The sequence below is a fragment of the Ahaetulla prasina genome, chromosome 4 (assembly GCF_028640845.1).
Source record: "Ahaetulla prasina isolate Xishuangbanna chromosome 4, ASM2864084v1, whole genome shotgun sequence".
In the NCBI taxonomy this organism is placed as follows: Eukaryota; Metazoa; Chordata; class Lepidosauria; order Squamata; family Colubridae; genus Ahaetulla; species Ahaetulla prasina.
The window spans coordinates 45,745,864-45,771,939 of NC_080542.1; the positions used below are offsets into that span (position 1 = coordinate 45,745,864).

At 35.8% G+C, this 26,076-nt stretch overlaps 1 protein-coding gene across 26 annotated transcripts in view; it reads left to right on the top strand.

Annotated features, from left to right (window-relative positions):
• Window positions 1-26,076, top strand: part of FBXL20 (F-box and leucine rich repeat protein 20) — an 81,978-nt gene that overhangs the window by 22,681 nt on the left and 33,221 nt on the right. For 15 of the 26 annotated variants that reach the window (XR_009155018.1, XM_058182139.1, XM_058182138.1 and 12 more), the window contains 8 exons: window positions 2,027-2,088; window positions 14,188-14,242; window positions 16,893-16,967; window positions 18,272-18,366; window positions 20,091-20,159; window positions 20,943-21,038; window positions 21,687-21,813; window positions 24,648-24,722. Coding sequence is in view for 25 of the 26 variants with exons in the window: in XM_058182139.1 (XP_058038122.1) it covers window positions 2,027-2,088; window positions 14,188-14,242; window positions 16,893-16,967; window positions 18,272-18,366; window positions 20,091-20,159; window positions 20,943-21,038; window positions 21,687-21,813; window positions 24,648-24,722 (654 nt within the window). In the remaining variant the exon portion in view is untranslated. Of the gene's footprint in view, window positions 1-2,026; window positions 2,089-14,187; window positions 14,269-16,892; window positions 16,968-18,271; window positions 18,367-20,090; window positions 20,160-20,942; window positions 21,039-21,686; window positions 21,814-24,647; window positions 24,723-26,076 lie in introns of those variants that run through there. The other 11 variants (XM_058182153.1, XM_058182154.1, XM_058182156.1 and 8 more) reach the window with 5 other exon arrangements.

A 26,076-nucleotide genomic window follows, 5' to 3' on the forward strand; every position in this document is an offset into this window, starting at 1 on the left:
GAAAACCTATTAAGTTCAGGCATAATATATTTGTAATACACCTATTTTGTATGTAGCTAACATTATGACTCTATTGTTAACAAATCTGCTTTATTACTAACAATTGTATAAGGACAATTGTATTATTAAGTAATTTTAATTTCCATATATTGCCAGTCTACATATGTTTACATTTAATTTTTCTCACTAAATCTTGGTTTTTTAAAAAATGGAATATAATTGGAATATAATTGGAATTTGGAAAGACCAGTAACCCAAGAGTCAGTCATAAGATAAAAATCATATGCTGCATAAAATTGGTCTCAGTCAGAAAATTGTTGTAGCAGTGTGATTCATCTGAAGATTCTAATGCTTTTAAGGGAATGTCATGCTGTAATCCAAAGGTTAAAATCTTTTATATCCTCCTCTTTAAATCTGATGAAGAATAACCATTATGGTTGTGTAAAAAATAGTTGCTTTAATTTTTTGTTGTTAATTTTAAAATACTTGAACATTTCTTGCTGTGCAAATTAAAAACACATATGCAAGATCAATACTCTTCAATCTGCCCTGTAGTCATTTCCTGGTGATTTCATTAACATGTCCACATAGTTTCCTTGGCAACAATGTGGAGGTGGTTTGTCATTATTTACTTTTGGCATATATAATAGTTTAATAAATAATTATCATTGAAGAAGTAACATGATTGTTAGATGGAATCCAGTGAAATAAAAGTTATGTTTTTAATATAGAAAAGCTAGTACGTTGAAATCTTTGTTTGCCCTACTAATGTATGTATATCATGTTTGCTGTAGTCTGACTGGAACCCAGTTACTCCTCCTCCAGAACCATCAAATTTCTAATTTATTGGAACTTTAGCTTGCAAAACTAAAACATCAATATTGAACATGCTGGTCTTTATCTTATGTATGCTTTAAAAATAATAAAAAAAATTCTCAAGTTTTGTTATAAATTATACATGGATTTGCTTATATGGCTTAACATTTATTTTGGTTTTCTTAATACTTAGAAAATAAAGAAGGATTTAGTAGCAGTGCAGGTCCTCTAGAACAGTCTTACCATGGAGATCATACTGGCACCATCACTGAGTGCATATAGGAAGATCTTGAAGAAAGAAATGTTCTGAAGAGAGCATTTCAACCTTCCCGAGTCATCTTTTTTTTTACAGTGATTTTTTAATTTCTTGTTATTTTATTTCCCAGAAATTTGTTTCCATTTTTAGACTTACGGACATTTTAAATTTGCTTTCTGTAATATCAGCCACCAGAACCATATCTAGTTCTACTGCATATCCACTGGAAATCTTACTTACCTGCTGACATCGACATGTTGTGTGGGGATTCTGGCTAGTAGCCAAACTCATCTCTAGTTAAACTGAGGTTGTTTGCTGAATTGTATGCATTCATACATACAAAGTTTGGGGACATAATTTGGCAAGGCAAGATATATGTTGAAACATTCAAAGAGATCAATTTTGAATACAATGTTAGATTTAACAAATTTCACGTGACCAAGTATTTTCAAGATTATTTGGACAGATGTTTGATCTCCAGCTTCTGGCAATGCACCATTGCTTCATGATCATAATCTGTCTGCCCAAAAAAGAATAGCTTTATCTTTAAAGAAAACAGAGCCTATTCAGCTGGTATAATACAAAAGAAATGTTACTTAGACTCAGTAACTTGTGTCTAACATGCACATATCCATATGGTCTGGCAGAAAAAAAATGAAAACCCTGAGATGAGGGGATATAGTGTTCTTGATTCTAGTGCTATTACAGGGATTAAAAAATAACTATAGTATAATTTAAAATTATACATAGTCCCAGCAGTTCAATGGTGATTGCAGCATATTTCCAAATTACTTTTCAAAATAAATGTACAAACATAATATATAAAAGTTGTCAATCCAATCTGATTTAAAAATAACTTTTTTGTGCAAAAGTGCCATATTGGTTTTGTTATAAGGATATGATTTATGATGAAAATGCAGAAGACTTAATGTGTGTTTTGCTTTTATTTTGTAGATGTTCTCAAACAATGATGAGGCTGTGATCAACAAAAAGCTTCCCAAAGAGTTGCTTCTTCGGTAAGATGTGTTCTGTTTTGTTCAAAGATTGAGTACAGTAACATGAGAGTAAAGCAAGATACTAGTTGACTGCAAACAACTCCAAAGCCTAGATGCTGCAATCTGGAAAGCTACATTCCCAAACCTCTTGAATCATTTGCTGTATCAAATTAGTTCTGCTATATGCAGTGCAGCCTTTCAACAGATTTAGAAAAGGGCTGTTTTCAATGTGGTTTGGCACAGTTAAAACTTGGTGTCCCAGCTCCTTCGTAATTGAGTCATAACTTAAGGAGCAACGTTATGATACCTTTTAAACCTATTTACAAATATCAAAGCAGTGTATTGAAATTAAAGTATTTCTAAAACAAGATTGGAAATTGCTAGGTTTGTTTCAGATTCCAAAAAAAGCCATATAGACAAGCAATCATCTTCAAGCTATTCTTTAACATGCTCAGCTATCTATGTCCAGATTCAAATTTGCTCCCAATAGACTATATTAGCCTTTTCTACTGTTTAGAGAAAAGAGAATGTGTTCTATATTTGGAAAGGGTGTAGAAAGCTACTATTGAGGATATAATCTTGATACTTCTCTCTGTTCACAATTGCAGCATTATAGATCTCATCCTAGAGGAAAGCCCACAACTTTTAAGTTGGTTTTAGCATTCCAGTTTAAGCTTTGTGGAAGAAAATGTCTGATCCTAGTTTTTGTTTTTGTTAGCCTGTTAACTGTTTATCCATTCTCGTGCTTTCAAACTCCAGCATTATGGTAATCTAAATAAGGAAAGGGAAGGTAAAATTTGCCTTAAAAATATAATGTTCATCATTTAAGTCAGCAAGAAAGAAGTAGGATTTTTTTTTTCTTATTTTGTTTCTGAATGGCACTTTAAATCAGTACCCAGTAAAAATCTTCAAGTAAAATTTGGGTATTGTAATTACTAAGCTTTGAGCGGAAGAATACAAGAAGTATATCTAGGTTTTAAGATATTTCAGGCAACGATTCCCTTTCAAGAGAAGACTTTTGTCACCTGTCTCTGGATTTCCCCTCTTGATTAAAAAATAAGCTAAGGAGCTATTTCACTGCATTCATATCAGGAAATTAGACCAGGTCCTTTTGGTTTTTGCATTAATATATATTTTTTCTACTTCTTGCTTCTACATCTAGTACTTTTTCTTGCTTCTTAAGATGAACCTTTTTCTATTTCACCATGAACCCAGCTTCTGCTTTTTTGTGATTTACTTTGTTCCCATTCCCATAATTTTTCTCTGTTACCTCTCTGGTACCTTACTTGTTCTCCATATTAGTTTGTATTTAAATCATTACCTTTGCTGCCTTTAGATACTCATTTATTTTATTGCTCCTTATCCTAACAATACTTTCAATCAAATTCTTGTTTCTTGTTAAAAGTCACTATTCTGATATCTTATCCCTTTCTTTCATTAACTTCCCAGGACTTCCTAAAAGAACCAATTTTATGTGTTTTTCTAAATCTCAGTGGGGTGGAGCTATATGGAATATAGGCAAAGTGTTGTCCAAAGAATTGTATGCATCAGTTGAAAGTAACTCTTCCTGATCTTATTAGATAGCAGTTACAGATGGGAGTAGGTAGTTGATACCTGGGTATTGAGCTGTGTAGAATTTTGAAGATGAAAATCAGAACATTAAATTGCACTCAGAAATCAGCTGGTAACTGGTCAGCACAATTAAACGTAATGCTGTTATATGGGTAAAAGGATATTTTACCCATATACTCAACTACTCAAAGTGCTTTGTTCTGGATGAGCTTCTGAATCGCAACCCCATCTATGTAGTAGTCCAAACGGTGACCAAGACTTAAATGTATGAGTAGGATCATAACTGGCACACAGAGTGGAATTGAATTTGCAAAGGCTCTTCTAGTCACATCAGTACTGAGCAAGAGATATGAGTCAAAAGGGCCCACACATTATGAATCAATTTGGGATGAGGCCATGTATCCATCCAGAATTAGAAGTGGGATTTTCCTGTAATTGGATGGCTTCCAAAGCCAGACCTGCTTCCTCATCCAAACCCAAACAGATTTCAGGCACTGGAACAGCCTCTTGACTTCATTTATTCATATAAAGTTGATTATTTTTGTTATAACTTCATGTCCAAAGATATTTGCCTTTAGGAGAGAAAATCATAATTTTTAGAAATCTTATGAATCTTCAAGGCACTTACAATGTGTAATCATTTTCATCTCCCATACACTACCTGACAAAGAATTTTGTGTAGTCAGAACAAAAGAAGGGATTTTCAAAAAAATTTCAAGCTACAGAATCTGTTGGTTAAAAATAAATTCCTGGAAATCCTGATCCAGAGCCAAAGCTGTAATGCTAGAAAATTGGCCGTTTGCTTATAATCTTAGAATACAGTTTGAAAAAATCTCAGTCTAATGGACCATACTAAAAATTGCACTGTACAGCAATAGGAAATCATCCAAATCAGTTCTGTCACATAATTTTTTTTTTGCTGTCTGATGCCAAGATCTGCCAGTGGAATAGTGAGATATGATAACCCAAGGGGTTAGGCCAGGTTGAGGGTAATTCTAAGCAATTTCCAACACTTTAAATCCCGTAGAATCTCCAGAAGAACAATCCCCTTTTCTGGACTGGATAAGAAGATCAACAGAGATTTAGCTAGACTAACGATAGCTCATCCTCAGCAGATGGCAGCACCTAGCGAACCTTGCTGCTCTCAGAAAAGTTGAACATGGTCAGACCTGATTAGCAGAGACGTCTATGTATCCCATAGTTTGAATCACACTCATTTCTATTGTTAAGTTTACAGTGCTGTTGTAAGACCAGATCTGTTCATTAGAACTAGGGATCCACAGTCTGTTTCTAATAATTATCACATATTTACTCATGTCCATTCTGATTAGCTTCCATATTATTATTATTTTTAAAAGACATACAAAATATGACAGAAAAATATTAGTCTGTAAGATACTGATTTATTAATGTAAAGATAATAATAGTTTTAGTAAATTTGTTTTCATTCATCCAGACTTGAAATAGTCAGGATCACATGTCTCTTTAAGACTATCCCTTTAAAATCCATTTTTTCAACCTCAGATAAGATTCTCACAAATGTGTACCATATCTAGTTTAACACAAAAGCAGAATAGCAAATTAGATAGCATACATTCTACTGATCAGTCTATAATTTTTTGTGATTCCAGTCTAGTAATGTTACTGCAGACTTTCTGGTTATACCAGTTTTACATTCTCATTAATTACTCAGCATAGGCAGTGTCTTTAGGGTGCATAACAGAGAGTAGCAGTTTTCATTTTTTTAAATGTGAGCAGTAGATCCTAATGTGAGATCTAGGAGCTGATTAGCAAAAAGCTACAAATCCATTAGCTCTGGCTCTTGATAAGGTAGTCAGCAAAAGTCTATTTCACATTATGGAATTAAGGAACTAATTTAAACTGCTTTGTCATTGTGCCATGGCTACTTAAAGAGCAGCACTTAGATTTACTTTACTTGCTATAGAGCAGAATATTCAGTATTTAAAACTAGCTTGCTTATTGACTATCGTAAGATTTATTATATGTCATTGTTTCTGGCTTTTGAAATGTGCTTTTCTTAGTGTTTTGAAATGTTCCATTTTCTTAGTATTATAGCATGAATATTAAAAACATGTATTAATAGAATTCTGCTTTCTAGAACATATTGTTAAGTGGATAGAGTTCATTTGTTTGAGATGTGGAAAATAATATAGCCATAATGCAAACCAAACATTTAGAGCTTAATCCTCTAGAGCAGGGGTGTCAAACTGCCGGCCCATGAGCTGCATGCGTCACACACAGGCCACACCTGCCCCAGCTCTGTGAAGGGGGAAAACGTCACATGATGGCAACGTGACATCGCAAGTTTTACATCCGTGGTCTATAGAGGTGCTTTTATGATTACATATATATTGTAACTCACCTGAAAATCTGTTATTACTCTTTATTTAATTTAGAAATTTAATCACAATGGATTCGGTCTTGCAGATCACCCAAAACCATCTATTTACCTATGAATCTTAATATATTTTGGATCTTTGTGTTTAACCTTGATCAGCTTTCTGTTACATTTTTAAAATTATTACATAAGTTATGGTCTTAATAAACTGGTTGGCTGTGGCAGCTGATGAATTTATTATTGCATTGTCCTTTGTCTTTCCATATGAAAGGCAATTGTCCTATACATATCTATGACTTTTACACATGAACTCTAACGTTGCACTTCACACAAAATCCATCTAGTCCAGAGGTTCCCAATCTTTTTCGCCCGCGGCTCCCCCGGAAATCCGACCTGCAACTGCGCATGCGCACCAGACGCGCCCGCGGCTCCCCGGAAATCCGACCTGCAACTGCGCATGCGCACCAGACGCCCCAGAAATGGCGCATCAGCGCCGGACCCAGCGGGCGCAGATATTCCGCGGCGCCCCCATGACGATAGCGCGGCTCCCTGGGGAGCCGCGGCTCACAGTTTGGGAATCACTGATCTAGTCTAATACTATGCTTCCCCAACAGACAACCAGATGTTTCTGTGAAGCAATAAAGAAATGTCCTTTAAAATAATTATTATTATAGTAGCCTTAGTGATTTTTTATGTTTAGCATTTTTTTCTGTATGACATAGGATTTGGAAGGAGGATATTGTATCTTGCTGTCAGTTTTGAAAATAACTAAGCATTTAGTGCAGTGGTGGCGAACCTATGGCACACATGCCAGAGGTGGCACATAGAGCTCTCTCTGTGGACACATGCACCGTTGCCTCACCCTATCTCCATCGTGTTTCTCTGTGTTGTTTGAAGGGAAACAAGTTTGTGGGACTAAAAAAAAAAAGTTCACTCAATCAATTCCAACTTCTCGTTAAAGAAAAAGATCTTGCGAAGTTGGAATTGATTGAGTGAACTCAAACTTTTGTTTATCTGTACACGATGGCGAGAAATGCAACAGAAACGCATCGAAGCTGGAAATCAGGTAGGCAAAGAAATTATTGGGAGAAGCAAGGGCCTGGGCGGTGGTGGGTGGGTGGGGCAAGCTGCGCAGCACTGCAATGGTGAAACAAGCAACAGAACAGCCCTTTCTTCTACCTGCTGCTCCTCCTGCTTGGGAGAAGTGAGGGCATCTGGGTGATGGTGATGGGTGGGGAAAGCTCCGTGGCGTGGCGCTGCAAAGGCAAAACGGGCAACGGAGCAGTCGCTATGGGGTAAGGAGTCCTCTTTCCCTCTCTTCGCCCTGCTTCTCTTCCTTCCCTTGTGCTGGCTGCTTCATTTCCCGTTTCTACATTGCAGCGCAGTGCCCAGGATCCACTTTGATAGCAGGGGGCTGGTGGAATAATTTGTCTGGTCAAACTAACTTCGCAGTCTCTCCTTCATTGGGCTCAGCTTTGATTAGGTCAGTCAGTGGCTCCGTTGATGGCGAACAAAACTCCTCCTCCTGCTACCAAGCACAGTTAGCCGTGTATGGCCTTCCCTTCACCTTTCCTTCGTGGATCGCAGTAGACAAAAAAACAACAAAATCGCCTGCTATAGTTAAGGCCAACCCCACAAGCAGACAAAAAAACAACAAAATCGCCTGCTATAGTTAAGGCCAACCCCATGGTGGCGATGGCAGCAGAACGTAGGGCAAAGAAGCGAAGAGTATAAATTGGTAACTACCCATGTTATATTTTTCAGTCCTAGACAATCATAGTATTTGCAGAATCCATGGGAGGAACGTATGGGGATGGGGTGTTATAAGCATATTTCTTTATTGGAACCACTCATCAGACAAGCAGAAGAAAAAAAGCTATCCAGTCTCCATACAGTGGATTCAAAGCATCCCTAACCTTGTCTTTTCCTGCAAGATGCAGGCCATGTGCCAATAGCTTTGCCCTCCCCCCTTTCTTGTTTTGAATTTCCTGTCCAAGATAATAGGATTTTTTGGCTTGTAACCAAAGGTATCTAGGCTCAGACTGTCCCTACTTCCGTCCCGGACAGGACATTTTATGGTGATACAGTTTTCTTCCAGATAAATAATTGATGGGTATTTAGTTATGAGAAAGGCGATGTTTCTTTCAATAATAGAAATTAAAACTATTTTATTTTAACAAAAAAAGAAGTAAAAATATACAGAGAAAATTGGGATAAGAAAATGAAAAGAAAAACCAAGAAATGATATTACTAGATAGATAGATAGATAGATAGATAGATAGATAGATAGATAGATAGATAGATAGATAGATAGATAGATAGAGAAGGATTACAGGTAGATAGAAGATAGATAGATAGATAGATAGAGGATTACAGGTATATACATGATAGAAATAGATAGATAGATAGATAGATAGATAGATAGATAGATAGATAGATAGATAGATAGAGGATAGATAGATAGATAGACAGACAGACAGACGGAGAGAGAGAGAGAAGGATTACAGGTAGATCGATGACAGAGATAGATAGATAATATATTGATTGATATAGAAGGATTACAGGTAGATAGAAGATAGATAGATAGATAGATAGATAGATAGATAGATAGATAGATAGATAGATAGATAGAGGATTACAGGTATATACATGAGGAGAAAGTTTTCCTTTTTTATTGTAGCTAAACGTATATTTTAAAAGCAGGAAAAAAAATAAAGAGGCATAAAAGTGCATTTATTACATTTTTCTTAGAACAGTTAGCCAAACTCTGCCTTGTTTATCATTACTTTAGGTAGTAAAACCTTAGTATTCAGGTTAAATTGCCGTGGCATTTTGCGATAAGTAAGTGGGTTTTGGGTTGCAGTTTGGGCACTCAGTCTCTAAAAGGTAATTAGTGTATTCTTCTGATTTAGTATATACTTTGAGTTTTGCACATTTTGCATCTGAATATAGGCCTGTTCCTTATGCAAGCATTTCTGAGTTTTAACACTAACAAACTATTGGCCTGTAGGTTTTTTAAAAAAGCAGCCTAGATAGTGCTATGCTACCTAGATGTTGAGTATTTGATTTTATAATCAAATTCTCATGGAAGTCTTCATTTTTTTTCTGTCCAAAAATTAGTTAATTTTTTTTTATAATTAATCCAGTTACCCTTAAATCTATTCTCCCTGATGTCAGCCCATTTTATCACCACATTTCTACAATAGGTAGAGGATTGGGAAAAGGATTTAGAACCTGGACCTCAATAGTATAGTATGTAGCAACCTACTCTAGAACCTTTGCCTTTTGGAGTGGGTTTTTTTGTTGTTGTTGTTGTTTTAGAAATACATACATTTTGTAGAAATATATACAATCTATACATTTGATGCTACAATAGAGAATATTTTCAGAAATGCATCTCTTATGGAAATAAAATGAAGACTGGCTCTCAAACCTCTTCATTTTAAAATTATGAAGCAGACTATAACTCATGAAAGCATATTCCACAACAAATTAGTTAGTATGGAAAGTACAGTACTGCAAAACCTTTCTGCAGATCAAATCAACTTTAACTGGGAATACTTCTTGATAAATGTTAACGGTGTGCCTTCTGGATTCTGTGTTTTTGAGAATTTATATGAAACATAAGAAATAGCTTTGAGTATTGGAAGCTTCTTGCATGCAAGCTGTGAAAATTTATTAATGCAAATTAGCACATGAGATTTTGAAAGAGAGCTTTATCCAGAGGATTGATTGCCTTATAAGTAAGCTTCAGTTTCTACAAGACAAAGACTGGTGTGTTTTCATACAGAATTATTGCATAAGTAGTTGTTTCTGGATTTTTTTAATAGCAAAGAATGTCTTGGCATTTCATATATGGGGGTGTTCAAGCAAAAAGCATTACATTTTTCTCTATTCATTTACAATAGGTGTTCAGTGAGTAATTTCCAACTTCGATGACTTAGGAATCTTTTGATGATTTTGGTTTTAATAATTAGGAATGTTTCCCTGGGCCTGAAAGCTTGTTGCCTCTTCTCATTACCAGTTTGACATCCACTAGAAAGCCAAGAAGACAGATGAATGAAGTAGAAATATCAGCATCTGTTTAGCATCTTTTTTCTTTTACACATTAGTGGCAAATACACACTTCTGATAGAAATGAGAAAGTATGAATAATAGTACTAGCAGTGAATTGGTACTATTCTAGAGTATAACTAAAATCTTACTGATATGCTGTAGTGTCATATGCATTATATAACATTAAGTCAGATTGTGACTTATCAAACTTTAGTTGGTTCATGATATCTAAATCCATTTTGTAAAGATACTGTAGTTGATTTTCCAGGAACAAACTACAGTTAGTTAAAAGCTAACTAATGTTTATAGTTCCATATATCAAAAAACAATATTTTAGATAATTCTGATTTGGTTCTGATATGCTCCACTAGAAAATAGGAGGCAAAAGTAGTTAAAACCTGAAAGTGCTCTAAAGATTTTAGCTTTCTTGGCGCTTTTCTTGAACTAAGCCTCCTGCTGCAATGCAAGCAACCTAGCAACCTGTCCAGATGCCTTTCTTCTAAAAGCAGAAACTAGTTTCATAGCTGCTACTAGAATAGAAGATTTAAAGGAACCAACATAGAGTTAATAGAACTTTATGTTCAAATCACCATTTTATTATCTGCAGATAATCTTGTCTTTTACAATCTGAGCAGTATAGATACTGCTGTATGACAATAGGATTTGTTGCTTAACATTAGAATCTTGATAAAACATTTCTTTCAAGGGATATTTTAAGAACTACCAATTTGCTGACCAATTAATGACTCTAGAAAATTAGCTGCTATTCTTTGCTTCTCCAGTTCTCCCAGAAGACTAATGTACTTTTACTAAAAGCTAAGCTTTTTACAATATGACATGCCAAACATTAACTAGAAATAAATATTTTTTATTCTTTCCCAGGACATCCTCCTCCTATTTTCTCCTGAAAAGAAGAAAAAAAAATTAAAATTTAAAATGCACTGAACTTGGTGGAAATTATTATAGTTCTTATGAAACTTTATTTTCTCTGTAGACATAGTTGTATTTTATATTTACTGTACATAACTACTTCTATCACCATGATCAATAGTTAATTTAGACACAGAATTTCCTGACTAGCATCTGCATTCCAAGGCATTCTATAACTATGTGGTCCCAGAGTCTTAAGCCAAGTACTGAAGCATAAAGATGGGAACTGGCATTTTAATAATTCTAGAGATGTAATAAGGAGTCCAAAATGAATTGTAGGATGAGATGTGGCAGCCTAAATGAGATATGTTCTTGAAAGTTTTCTATTGAAATTTTCTATTTCACTGATGAAAATGAATGCCTTGTGTGGAATCATGAATGATGGATATAAACCACAATGATTTATGAATCCACAGTAAGTCAAAGTGAAACAAACCACATTAAAGCTTAAAACAACGTGTGAATCTAACTAATGATTATTTCTGAAAGGAGCATTAGACTTGGAAAGAAATATGCTATAAGATTTAAAAACTTTTTTCCCTTATACATTAAGATTTTCCCCTTACTCATCTTCAAAAATATTCTCCTTCTGTATTAATATCAGTAGATATTTGTAATATATCTTGTTGGTATTGAGTGGGCAATTCTTCCTGCCAGGGAATAAAATTTTGTTCAGAAAGTTATTATCCAAATTCACTAAGTTGTTTGTGATACCTCCTCCTTCTTTGGGTTTTCTATTTGCCCTCAAATTTCTGGCAATGTATATTCCACCAGTGGGTCTGATGCAAAGATATGGTGGCATAGATACATTGGCTAAATACCAGGAGGCTATGAAGATGTCCAAATAGTTTATATATTTATTAAATTTATATGTAGCCCATTTCACTATTAAGCAATTTTGTTGTTCAGATTGGTTTTAAGATAACGTTACTGACGTTTCTTAGTTCCAATGATCAGCCTGCCCTTAAGGAAAGCAAGATATTCTTTGGTTCCATGACAATAGCTGTCAACCTTTTGCGAAGAATATGATTTGGGTTCCACACCTGAACATTTTGTCCAGAATTATTTGGTGGTTGAATTCACATTGTTTTAACCCTTAATGTGGTTTTTTTCACTGTGGTTTACTGTGGATTCATAAAACTTTGTGTTTTATAGGCGATCATTTTGTTATGTTAAGCAAACTAAACTTCAGTAAATCAAGTTAAGCTGTGGCTTTGTGTGAAGTGTGAACCTATGGCTTGGTAATGGAGAGGAAGCTTCTGTTGTAGAATGGGACCACCCACTGCAGCCAACTTGCCACAGCCCATGGCCAACTCATCATGACCAACTTGTTAGAGCCAATTTACCGCGGAATAAATTGCTGCGGAACAATTCAATAATTCAATTTAATTATTTAAAATAAAACATTTTAATTTTTGTCATTCACATTTTATTTTGTTCCTCCTTTGAAATCCTTTCTTTAATTATTCTATTCTAGCATTTCTTCAACACTATGAAGCATTATATAAGTCTAAGTGCTATTGTTTTTGCTATTAGTGTAATTCTTGTCCTGCGGCCAGTTGGCCATGGCGAGTTGTCCTACAACCCCTTCTATTGTGCGGGAGAAATGGTTTAAATTAGTCCTGTGTTACTCTGTCTGAACTTACCAGTATAACTATTTTAATACTGTGCTCTCAATTTAAACAATTATAGAGGAGCAAAAGGGAGAGTGTGGTCTTTAATTTATAACATTCATCAAATAAAATCTGATTCTGGGTTTTACTTTTACTTCCAGACAATGCTCATACCAGAGTTTCAACAAAAACCTAAACTAACCCTTCTTTAACTACCAGTATAAAACACAGATCTATATCCAGATTTATATATACTATATAGATCTATATCTATATATTTGGTCTAGCACATTCTATCTTCTATTCAATAGGAAATGTCAATTGAAAATCTCAGATGTTAGAACTAAGTTGAATTAAGATTCTCAATGGCTGAGAATGGACCTCAGTGTCCTAAAGAATACCTTACTAATCAAATATTCCTCAAAATCAAGATCTTTGTGAAAAGCTATCTTTTAATTGCATCATAATGAAATCATAATGAAACGATATCAAGAGTGAGGATAGAATTATAATTTTTACTTGCCACCATTGTTTAAAACAATATTTTGTAATGTATTATGAGTTTTGTGATTTAATCTTTAGTTAATTAAATTTTGTTTTTAGTAATATGGTACTTTTTGTTTTGGGATTCCAAATAATACAACTTTTTGAACTGATAGATGTCACATTTATAGTGCAGACATTGTAATTTAGATTGCTTCTATCAGTTATTTTAATCTTTGTCTCCACCACTTCATTTACCGTATATACTCGAATATAAGCCGATCCGAGTATAAGCCGAGGTCCCCAATTTTACCCCAAAAACTGGGGTAAACTGGGGACTCGAGTATAAGCCGAGGGTGGGAAATGAGGCACCTACCGGTTGGGGAAACCTCCTCCTCAGCTGAGAAGGCTGGCGGCTCCCCGCCCGCCTCACTGCACCGGCAGGGCTTCCCGCCGTCCGCAAAATGTGAAAAAGGAAAAAACAAAACTCGAGTATAAGCCGATATACTCGAGTATGTCGAGGGCTTAAAAAAAACTCGAGTATAAGTCAGAGACCCGGTATAAGTTTAGGGACGTTTTCAGCACAAAAAACGTGCTGAAAAACTCGGCTTATACTCGAGTATATACGGTAACTAATTTAACTAATTTTAATAATTACTAATTTTGGTTTGTGGATTTAAATTGCAAAGAATGCAGAAGCAGAAGATGTAATTCTCTAGCTAACCAAAAGTTAGACACACAATCCAGTTGCATTACCTTAAGCAATGAAATACATAATTGTACCTTTTTTCTCCACTATACCTCAATTATTCAATTATAAATAAATTAATAATATTATGCCCTGAGATAATATACAGAATAAACTATAAATTATTGTAATAAAAAACAATAATACTGCTCAGTTGTAATTTTACATAAGTGATCACTCACTTGACTAATTTTTTTTACTGATTAAATGTCACATTCTACTTTTAATTTTTCAGAATTGAAGTCTGGATATTGAAATCAGGTTTCTAAACAAAACTCTTGGTAGCTCTTGCTTAAGTCATTTTGCAGTACATTTATACATATACATTTAGTTATTTGTTTGTGTGTGTGTTTTAACAGAATATTCTCCTTTCTGGATGTGGTCACTCTATGCCGCTGTGCGCAGGTCTCCAGGGTAAGAATATTTGCATACTAGTACTGGTAAGGCTTTCTCTATTGGGTATCTCCAAGTTATCTCGTGAAACCCAGAAATCAGATCAAATCAAATCTTTAATATGATTATAATCAGCATATGAAACCCAGGAATGTGTCAGCCTTAAGTAATATTCAGCGTGAGCCCATTTTCTCCCACCCTCTCCACAGTTTTTGTATCAAAAATATCCACTCATTTTGTTAATCTAACATGCAGAATCTTATGTTGCTGGAAAATGGTGGGACTGCAGCTAATGCATTCTTTTCACGTACGTAGGTTCTTGGTAGCAACAGTTTTTGAGGACATGGGTGGGAGAGGGCTAACAAAATGGATTTTATATAGGCGGTCCTCAACTTAAAACCAAAATTGGGGCCAGAATTTCCATCTCTAAGTGATGTAGTCATTAAATGAGTCAAGCCCAGTTTTATAATATGTTTTCTGATTGTCCTTAAGTGAATTACAATGACTATTAAGTGAACCCAGCTTCTCCATTGGTTTTGCTTGATCAAGTGACCCATGGATTCTGCAGTCATTGTAAATGCAGGCCAGTTGCCAAGGGCCCAGATTCTGATCATGTGATGTGTGAATGTGAGGACTTTTTTTAGCACATCATAATTTTGATCATTAAATGAACAATTGTAAGTCAACTATTCATAGAGAATACAGAGAAAACTATGTGAGCTATAATTGGCTCAATAATTAAATGCTTGTCTGGGGGAAAAAAGATGCTCAGACTCATATTTTGCTATTCATCAGGAATAGAATTATGAAACTGAAGATCATTACTGAGAACATTTTCCTATATTCCTGTATGGTTCATTTGTTTCATGTAAATGCACATGGTATACCTCAGAGGAAATCTTTTTTAATGGTGAATAGTCTAGACCCATGATGGCGAACCTATGGCACGCGTGCCACAGGTGGCACGCAAAGCCATATCGGTGAGCACGCAAGCTCAACTCTGGTGTGCATGCCTGCGCCGGCCAGCTGATTTTCGGGCCTTCTGGGCCGCCCAGAAGTAGGGAAACAGTCTGTTTCCTGTCTCCTGAGGGCCTGGGTGGGGTGAGGGAAGGCTGGTTTTTTGATCTCCCCAGGCTACAGAGCCTCTCTAGGAGCTGGGGAGGGCGAAAATGGTCTTCCCTACCTCCCTGGAGGCCCTCCAGAGGCTGGACTGTTTGCAAACTTCCAGTGGGACCAGAAGGCCTGTTTTTTGCTCTTCCCAGGCTCCAAAGCCTTTCTAGAAGTCTGGGGAGAGCGAAAATGGCCTTCCCCACCCCCCTGGAGGTGCTCCAGAGGCCGGAAATGGCCCGTTTGCCAACTTCCGATGGGACTGAAATGTTTATATTACTGGTGGCATATAGAATTACGGGTGTGGGCACGCACGCGTGCGACCTGCCTGCACTCCCCCTGCTTTTGGCACATGATAACAAAAAGGTTAGCCATCACTGAACTAGACCAGGAGCAGAATAGCACAGTTATTACAATTCACAGTGTTAATTGGATAATGTAGTTTAATAATCCTGGTTTATTCCGTAGCACATTCTTATTACATGTCTATTACAAGTTTTCCAAATTTGCTACCCTCCAGATGTATTAGACTTTATTTTCCATAATTCCCAATGAGATTACAAAATGCTGAATGTGGATACAGTACTGTGTTGAGAAGTTATCTGAACTTTTAGGGACTGATTGCCCCATTTTTAAAAAAAAATGCCAAAAAATAAGTCAAATAGTCAAAAGATTGAAATATTACAGTCTAGGGCTGTGCATATCCTTTAAAACTGGTAGTCTACAGTACCTGGTGCATGCATGGATGCAGAGGACAGTTGGAACAGTTTCTAAAACAGCTGCACAAGCTTGAGAAAAGGCCCAACTGCTTTAATACATCATAATTCTTCTGAAGGATTTGCATAACCTTGTTGGAATCAATAAAATCTGCACTGGGAGACATAATTGTGAAAAATAAGTTGCTTAGAAGCATTATTGCAAACACAATAAAAGCATTTAAAGGATTTCTCAAAGTATCAAATATAGGATCGGTGTGATCAATCAACATAGACATCTTTTTAAAAAGGGGGGAAGCAGATATATAATCTGCTCAATGATTAAATTAAAGATTTGTTGCAGCTCCTCATATTTCATAAGGAAGCCTTTCTGCTGCTTTAAACATCTGGGCTTTAAATGATATTAACATCTGGGCTTTACATGATATCATCTGAATTAAGGTAGTCTAGGCAACTGTTGTATATTGTATTATTATATTCATTATACAGAGCCTTCACTCCTAAAACATAATGAGGCATTATTATTTGGGAAACGGAAGTGTGCAGGAGTCACTTGTGAGTTGTTCATGCATGTATGCATTCTCTGTAATTTCTGAATGTAAGATTTAAAACGGTTAGCTACAGAAAGATTTAACTCAAATCTGCAATGTTTAAACTGATGCACGTTTAGAGTGTTTGTGCTTGAATGTATTGGTTCTCATGAAGAAGTAACTTGATAGTATTACTAGAGGACAGAAGCTTTGGACTGGCTCAAATGAATAGAGAGGCTATATCTGCTTTCAATTTTTCTATATTTAGAGGTATATATCTGACAATCTTTTTTCAACTTTCTGCCAATTTCATTACAGGCATGGAATGTCCTAGCTTTGGATGGTAGCAATTGGCAACGCATTGACCTGTTTGATTTCCAAAGGGACATTGAGGTATAATTAAGTGACATGCAAAAGATTGTCTCTAGATAAACTGTAACTACTGTACTTCCTCAGATTAGTAACAAGCCATGTCATCTTTTCAGATCTTCAGAGATAAATTGTAAATTTTTACTCCTCATTCCAAAGAGCGTTTAAAGCTATAATATGTTTTTAATAGAAAACAACATTGATTTATACTGTGAAAGCTTATCTCTGTATGAATTTATTCAGTATTATCTGTACACAAAGATTTATGTCCCTAACCTGAAAATATTAAAGAATCAATTATCTGAAGGATGTAATAATCATCTCAATTTGAACATTGTGCCTTATAATTATATGAATATATCTTTGAGATATAACTAGTATTGAACAGCATGAGGTTACGCATCAACTATAGAGGTTTAGAGAATCATTAAAAGTCACCATATTAAAAAATGTTGAGTTTAGATTTTTAGAAAAGTAATGAAAAGTAGTAAGGAGGCCACTTGAGGGTTTGTTTGTTTGTTTTAAATGGTCACCAGGCATTTCTCCTTATGCCGTTCTTTATGTGACAGCCGGTGCTGTAAGGATAAACCTTGATAGAAAAAAAATACAGAGGCTGCGTGGACTTGAAAAGCAGTTGTGATGCTTTGCCCTTTATATCTTTATATATCACCATTTTTATAGGCTTCTGTAGCCAAATTAACTAATTTCGGCCTGTTTAACCCAAGTGTATGCTACTCAACAAAATCCCTCTGTTGTTTCCATCACAAACTATAACAAGATAGCCAAAGTGAGCTTTCTCAAAGAGAACTAGCCTTACACACACACACACACACACATGCGTACACACACCCCTCTATATAATCATATGACCATGGAATGTATAATTATGTGGCTAAGTTAGCTGCATGGTCTTTTGTAGGCACAAACTGAGAAAGAATATAGCACTATAAACAACATATGAGTTGGATGACAACATACTAAATTATGCTTTGTATTTATGCTTGAAAATATTCAGCTAATCAGTTTGCCATAGAAAAGCATCTTAGTGCCACAAACGTAGCACTACAGTATAAGCTTCAGCTTCTGTGAATCGATCCTAAAGACCCCTATTTATGAACCAAATAAATGCAGGCATTCCAGAAATCATATCATTCCAAATATAATTTAAGTATAGAATAAATGCCCAGAGGGTGAAGGAGGATAACAAGATGTGATAAAAATATATCAAATAGGAAGAGATGGTTTAAAGAAAAAAAGTTGTTTGCTGCATGTAAAATTAAGCAAGAGAATTAATTTAGAAGATTCTCTTCTTCGTCTTCTTCTTACAGGGGCGTGTAGTAGAGAATATTTCTAAAAGATGTGGAGGATTCCTTCGAAAGCTGAGTCTACGTGGATGCCTAGGTGTGGGAGACAACGCATTGAGGTAGAGAGGTCAACACAAATTATTTAACACCTATCTGAGAACTAGGCATGAGATGATAGGGCAGGTAGCTAATTTTGGGTACCAAAATTGAGGCTGCAGAATCCTCAAATATTTGATTTCTGCGTTACCATAATTTTCTATAACATCAAACTAAAGTATAACTTCGATGTAATTTATAGGAGGGAAGCATTCTTTCTCGCTCCTATTTCCAGATCAGTCCTGCCCAATTTATTGAAGGGAAAGGCTTGGATTGATAAATTAAAACTCCTCATGGGCCCCAAAGAAATACTAAGAGTGCCAAACAATTGTTCCATGATTAGTGGATTAGCAGAAAGGCTGGTACTAGCAGCAGCAGCAATACCAGTAAACCTTGGAGGTAGTTGGTAACATGTTTTTGAGGGGCAGCACTTTTAAAGAAATATTGGTAGGCTACACAAAGCTGTTTGTGGGCTTTATGTAAGCCTGCTCTAGATGTTTCCTATCTCCACACAACTCTAAGCAGAAGATTTACTTCCACGCACTACTACGCAGTAATGTAATGAGGAAACTTGTAGAAGTCTGAATAATGCACAGCAAAACAGTTAAAAACAAATCTAAAGAAATATTGAGAACAATTAGATATAAATCTAAAACCAAAATTATGGGAGAATGAACTACATTCGGCACAAAAATACAGACTGGCTATCTAGAAAAATGAATTTGGACCATACTGAAATACTTGTTTTCATGGCCTGCCTATAGATATGCTTATGATTGAATGAATATAAAATTCTCATCTTAGATTGAGAAACGTTAAATTCAGATTAAGTCATAGGCTGTCAGGTATTACAGGTAGTCCTCAACTTACAACCACAATTGAGCTCAACATTTATGTTACTAAGTGAGAAATTAGTTAAATGAGTTTTGCCCCATTTTACGACTTTTCTTGCCACGTTTGTTAAGTGAATCACTACAGTTGTTAAATTAGTAATAAGGTTGTTAGGTGAATCTGGTTTCCCCATTGATTTTGCTTGTCAGAAGGTCACAAAAGGGGATCACATGATTCCAGGATATTGTAGCTGTCATAAATGTGAGTCAGTTGTCAAGCATCCAAATGTAAATCATGTGATCAAGAGGATGCTGTAATGGTCATAAGTGAAAATGGTCATCTTTTTTCAGTGCTGTTGTAACTTTGAACAGTCACTAAGGAACTGTTGTAAATTGAGGACTATCTGTACAGTTTCTGTCTGATGCGTCCTCAAGTCACTCCTGGTAATATATACAATATCTATTACATTGCATAAGTAACTAAAATAAATACCTATCAATCCAGTGATGCTTATTACAGTAGAGCAGGGGTGGGAAATGATGGCCTATGCTGGCCCAGGTATTCTGGGAGTTGAAGATCACAAGTCATAAAGGAGCCATCATTCCCCACCCCTGCCTTAAACGTTGGCAGACATATTATTCAGAGGTTATATGATACATAACCTTTGAATTCCTACATTTGTGACATATAAAAATAGGGGCTCAACACTGATAGAATTTTTGAATAAAATTGTGTTTCATGGGTTGTTGTTTTTTTTTTGCTTCTTAAAAAACTGGGTTTTCTCCCTAGATATTGCCAAAATACTACTTAAAGTTTATGTTGCTTTTCAGTGCATATGAGATTTTTAAAAAGTCAAATCATTGTGATAAAACCTTTCATTAAAAGTCTGAAAGAATGTATATTTCTTTGCATGAAGGACCTTTGCACAAAACTGCAGAAATATTGAAGTGTTGAATCTAAATGGCTGCACCAAGATTACAGATGCGTAAGTGATCTTTTTTTGGAGTTCTGAAATATTGCATTAGCTCTTTTAAATGTCAATCTTGTAGCACTTAAATGAGAGTAAACTTCATTGGTAATTAGTTTGATCTTCTGAGGATACATATATAAGATTGCACTATGATTCCTCTCCCCAGTGGTCTTCCCTGTCTCCCTCTCCCTGGTCCTTTTTTTTGTTTTGTTAGTTTGCTTAAATATGGCATTTTCAAATTGTCATGATTAAGAAAGTATGTTGGAATGGGATTGGAATAGATTAGTGGTGGGGCTCATGTTAATCTCTTTACCGGTAACATCATTCATCCATTCTGTTCATTCATTCATTCATTCATTCATTCATTCATTCATTCATTCATTCATTCATTCTTTTCCTATCTCTCCACATTTCTACTTCTCCACCAATTCTCAAGTCTCTCATCAAGCCTATCATGCCTGCCTTCCTCTTGATACAGTTCTCCACTTCCACAAACCACTCTCAACATCCAAAAAATTCCTTCTACCAAACTCCTCCAGTGCGTCATCAACAAATTTGCATAGACACTACTGCCATCTTTATATCTTTACACCTTAACTCAGTTTAGTGTTTTCAACCATTTCTATTTTTATTTCTTATCACAAGAAAGTCATTGAAAAAGGTAAGATGGAATAGCGGCACAATATCTTAATTGCTAGAATTAGCTGTTGTCATCCATCTGAAAACGTCTCCAATGCTTTTTTCCTACTTTTTAAAATAAAAACAAAATAAACCTGTGGGTATTCTATTTTCTTCCAGTACATGTACTAGCCTTAGTAAATTTTGCTCAAAGTTACGGCATCTTGATCTAGCTTCCTGCACATCAATAACCAACCTGTCACTGAAAGCACTGAGGTGAGTGTTCAGATTGTTCATAAAAGTAACCACCTAAACCAGCTTAATAAAAGTAGACCCATAGTGATTGTCTCTGATTTAAATATGTCAGATGCCTTTGCAATGTATTTATTCTCTTCCCTGTCGAAAATACTAATAGTAGTGCAGTTGGCCCAGTTTATAACTTGAAGGAATAAATATGTGGTTCTTTTGTAGTTAATCTAGCTCGTGAAACTCAGATAAGCAGGACACAGGATGACTTCTTGTATGCCAGTAAATGGCTTTCTTATCCCAGAACAGTCTGTAAGTTTTGGATTTTTGATAAATCTTTCAGCAGCCATGATCAACAAGATTTATACTGGAAATGTTACAAGAAATATGCAAACAGAGAACTATGAATCAAATCAGAGATGCTCTCTTATCTCAAATCCCTAATAAGGATGCAAAAACAGACCAATCCCTTTTCTCCAGCTCTATTTCTATAGCTATTCTGTTTCTTCCCGCTATAGATTTCAATTGGATTGTCTATTAAGGCTGCATCAGAGAAGAAAACTGTTAACAGTTTAGAACAATAAACATAAGGAACAAACATAAGCAAGATGTTTATCTTTAGAGTTAATATATATATACCTGCATTTTCTTTCTGTGTTCATCCCTTTTCCCCTTCAGTGAGGGGTGCCCTCTACTAGAGCAACTCAATATCTCGTGGTGTGACCAAGTGACAAAAGATGGCATCCAAAATTTGGTGAGAGGCTGTGGTGGACTCAAAGCTCTGTTTCTTAAAGGCTGTACACAGGTACTGTACAAGTCTCCACGGAAAGTTCAGTAGTCTAGAAAGCTGAATTTGGATTGGCTGGATTTGTTCAGAAAGTTCAATAGTCTGGAAAGCTGGATTGGCTGATTTGTTTCATGCAGTGTCTCATGACTCACATATGAGACATTGAAAATTGGATAAAGAATAATTCTAAAACAAAAGATTATTCATCTATTTATTTTTTTTGTTCTGTCATCTCAGACTATCGAAAAATGTTACAATATTGTTTGCACAATCTGTTCTTTAAATCAGAACATTAGAGATAGTCCTTGGGTTGCAACACTTAATTGGGACCAAGTGATATGGATCTAAAGCGCAACATCATGTGACTGCATTTGTTTAGTAACAGCAATCCCAGCATTCCCTGTTGCCATCTTTAAGCAAGGACTGCACATCATTAAGCAGGGACCTTATATGATTGCAACTTGCAATTTCCTACCAGCTTCGAACATGCAAAATCAGGGAAGTCAACAGGAACTTACAGTCCCAGTCACGACAAGTCTTTCCTCAGGCAGTCCAGAAAGGGCAGAGGGCAGATAAATATTATGGAATGTGGCCACTTAGAGATGGGTTTTGTGGCCCAAGTGTAGTTGGGTGGGGAAGTGCTGTGATGGGATATGAGTTAGGGCAGGTGGGGGGTACTGCAGACTGCGACCAGGTGCAAAGGCAGGTATTGCAGGTTCTATGACAACTCGATGCCACCAACTCACCACAGCCAACTTGTCATGGCTAACTCGCTGCAGCCAACTTGCCATGGCCAACTTGCCAGGGGACAACTGACCATGCCCAACTCTGCAGGACAACTCACCACAGCATAAGAGTTACACTAATATCGAATAAATAATGGAATAGAATCATTACAGAAAGGATGCCAAAGGAGGGACAAAATGAAATATAAATGACAAAAAATAAAGTTATTTTAATTATTTTAAATAGATACATTGAATTTTTGAATTGTCCCACACCAAGTTTCATGGTGAGGTGGCCATGACAAGTTATCACATTCTGGCTACTGCAGCATGGGGGTGGGAGGGCAGATGCTGAGCCCATTACAAACTGGTGCAAAGGAGTGCAAGGAGAGCTGGTGCTGCATGCATGTGTTATGCAGTAGGTGAGCCCCAGGATCTCATATTCTATAACAGGCTCTCAAACAAAAAGTGGCAGGAGCAGCTTGCAACATTCCCTACTAATGGCTTCCCCGTTCATTTTGCCTTGTGAGAAGCAGAAGGGAAGGGCATAAATAGAGAGTGCAGGACATTGGAACTATTGTAATTACAATCCAGTTGCCAAACCTCTGAATCTTGATCGTGTGACTGCAGAGACACTTACTGCTGCAACTTTGCAGATCAGTTGTAAGTTCCCCCATCCCTCTTTGTTCAGTGCCATCATATTTTTGAATGGCTGCTGAATAAAGCTGTAACTCAAGAAAATACTTTATTGCAAAAATAATGTGTGTATTTTTTGCTTTGTGGAAAATACACATGGCAGAGATAGGAAATTTGATTGCAGCCAGAGATCATACATATTTGATGTTTATGTAATATTGATTATTTTTATTCAGCGATCACAATTAGGACTGGCAACTCAATCACTAGATAATGTTGTTAGTAAGTGGAAAATCATATGATTGTGTTTGGTTCTTACTATTTTACTATAGGTTTCATTTTTATGCATTCCCTGCCTTTTGAAATACTCTGGCACTCGGATAATCTGTAAAAAGGAAATTAATATTTGTATTTATAATCATTGAAGAGGAAGAGTTTACAGATAGTCGTAAAACCATTTGTTTAATGGCAGTTCAAAGTTGAAACAACACTGGATACTTTGACTTTTGATCATTTTTCACACTTACAACCATTGCAGTATCCCCTTGGTCACATGATCAAAATTCACAACTGGCATATATTTATGATAGCTGCAGTAGCTCAGGAACATATGATCATCTTGCAACCTTCTGACAATCAGAGTCAATGGGGAAGCCAAATTCATTTAACAACTATGTTACTAAACTTAACAGCTGCTGTGGTTCACTTAACTACTGTAGCAAGAAAAATCATAAAATGGAGCAAAACTCATTTAACTATTCTCTTGCTTGGCAATGGTAATTTTGCGCTCAACTGTGGTTATAAGTAGAGGACTATCTGTACAAGAGCGTAAGCAGGCACACAATGGGAAATGAAATGGGCACATAATGGAAATTTTTAATGTACAGTGAGAGCATATGCATCAAAGACAAATTCCTTGTGTATACAATCACACTTGGCCAATAAAGATTTCTATTCTATATATGGTAGCATCAGTTACCTGTCAAACAGACTCAGGATTGCCAGTACTAGACATTCCTTTCAATGTGTATTCCCCAAAATAGTGAACATGTTATAGAGAGACGCTGTAAAAGTTGTATCGTCACAAAGTTATTTTTTCAGCACTGCTGTAATTTTTGACAAGTTGATGCACAAGTGAGTGAAATTTACCCATATTTATTTACAGCAACATATACTCAAAATTCAAAAGCTGCAGGAGGCATAGCAATTAGTTAATCATATAACAACATATGCAGTTTCTTATGGGATCAGTTGTTGTTTTTAAAAGGAGGGTGGTGAAAGAAAAATTACTTTGATTACTTTGTGTTGTGTTGAAATATATCACCAAATGTCTGGGTTTTGTTTTGGATTTGCAACATCATTATCTTTGTGAGGCAGCAAGAGTAAGAAAAGCATGATTGACTGAATATTGCCCACTCATGCTATAAGTAAAAAGTACAATGAAGAGACCTAGGAAATTGTCTATTTTCTCTATTTCTGTCTTTCTCTTAGCTGGAAGATGAAGCTCTTAAATACATTGGTGCAAACTGTCCCGAATTAGTGACTCTGAATTTGCAAACATGCTTGGTAAGAGGTTGGCCTTTATAAACCCAGTCTTTTCTCCTTTCTTATACAATGGCAGCTTTGTAAATTACCTATTCTATATCATATTCAATGTTTTATGTTATCAGTATTGGCTCAGCAGAGAGTCACTTTTCTTATACCCCATATTTTTCTACTATAAAATAAATAATTTTATAGTAGAAAAATATGGAGTATAAGAAAATGTTTAAAATGTGAGCAATAACATGAGCCAGAGGGAATAGGTTGGTCAAAATCTGTACATTATATTATCCTAGTTCAACTAGTATTTTCATGAATCAGGCAGTTGATTTTCTTACTATAATTAGACAGATATTTTTTTTTGGCCACTTTTTTTTTTTTTTGGACTTTGTGCCTTCATATTCTGAATTATGAGGATCACTAAGGAAAAAATGGATCAAGCCTTAAACAGTAGATTTAGAAACAAAATATAGGATTACTTAATTGGCCAATCTTCTGCATGGTTAGAAAGCCTAGTTAACACTGGTACCATCTCTCAATTTCTGTTTTTCCTATGACACCTTATAGTTTTCTGTCCCATATGACCATTTTATATATACTTTTGTGTGTGTGTGTGTGTGTGTGTGTGTGTGTGTGTGTGTGTACATATGTATGTATAGGAGGTAAGGGAGAGTGGCAGATAAAAACATTATATTGTTTCCAAGAATACCTTTGAGCCATCAGTGGCCCCCATAAATATAACAGTGGTAACAGTCTACTAGTTTGCTTCCAAATGTATCTATTGACCAGAAAAAGGATAAAGAATAGATTGTGAAATAAAAAGGAGGTACCAGGTATCTGATTGATAAATCTTTTTTAATTGATTAAATTCTCTAGGGCAGCTACTTTGAGAATGGACAAGTTCTCCTAGAAGCCATTTTTCACAATTCCTATGTGTTCCCCAAATTTCAAACAAGCCAATCAAATTTGCTGCACTTTCTGAATCCCTTGGTGCTTTACCTGCTTTTCTCATTTACACAAGAAAACAAGTGTGGAAACAACATCTAAGTAGAATTACTGGGTAGCAAGGCTTCCACAGCAATTTACTGATTAATAAGTGTGTATGTGAATGTGTCCACACACATGTAGGCTTGTGGAATTTTGAAATGGAAAACTTTTTTTTATAATAATAATAAGCCTTCTCTTATAGTTGTAGTTGTAAGACTTGTTTTCTGGCACTTTTTGTTTTAAAATAATAAATGGGTATTCCATGCCTAATACCTTCTATCAGCTGTCATTTTTCCTAGTATAGTTTGAATTTTGAATTGGGGGATTTTTAAAATACTCTTGGCACAAATGCTTTTATGACTTAGTTTCTGATCTCTGACCAATCAATCCA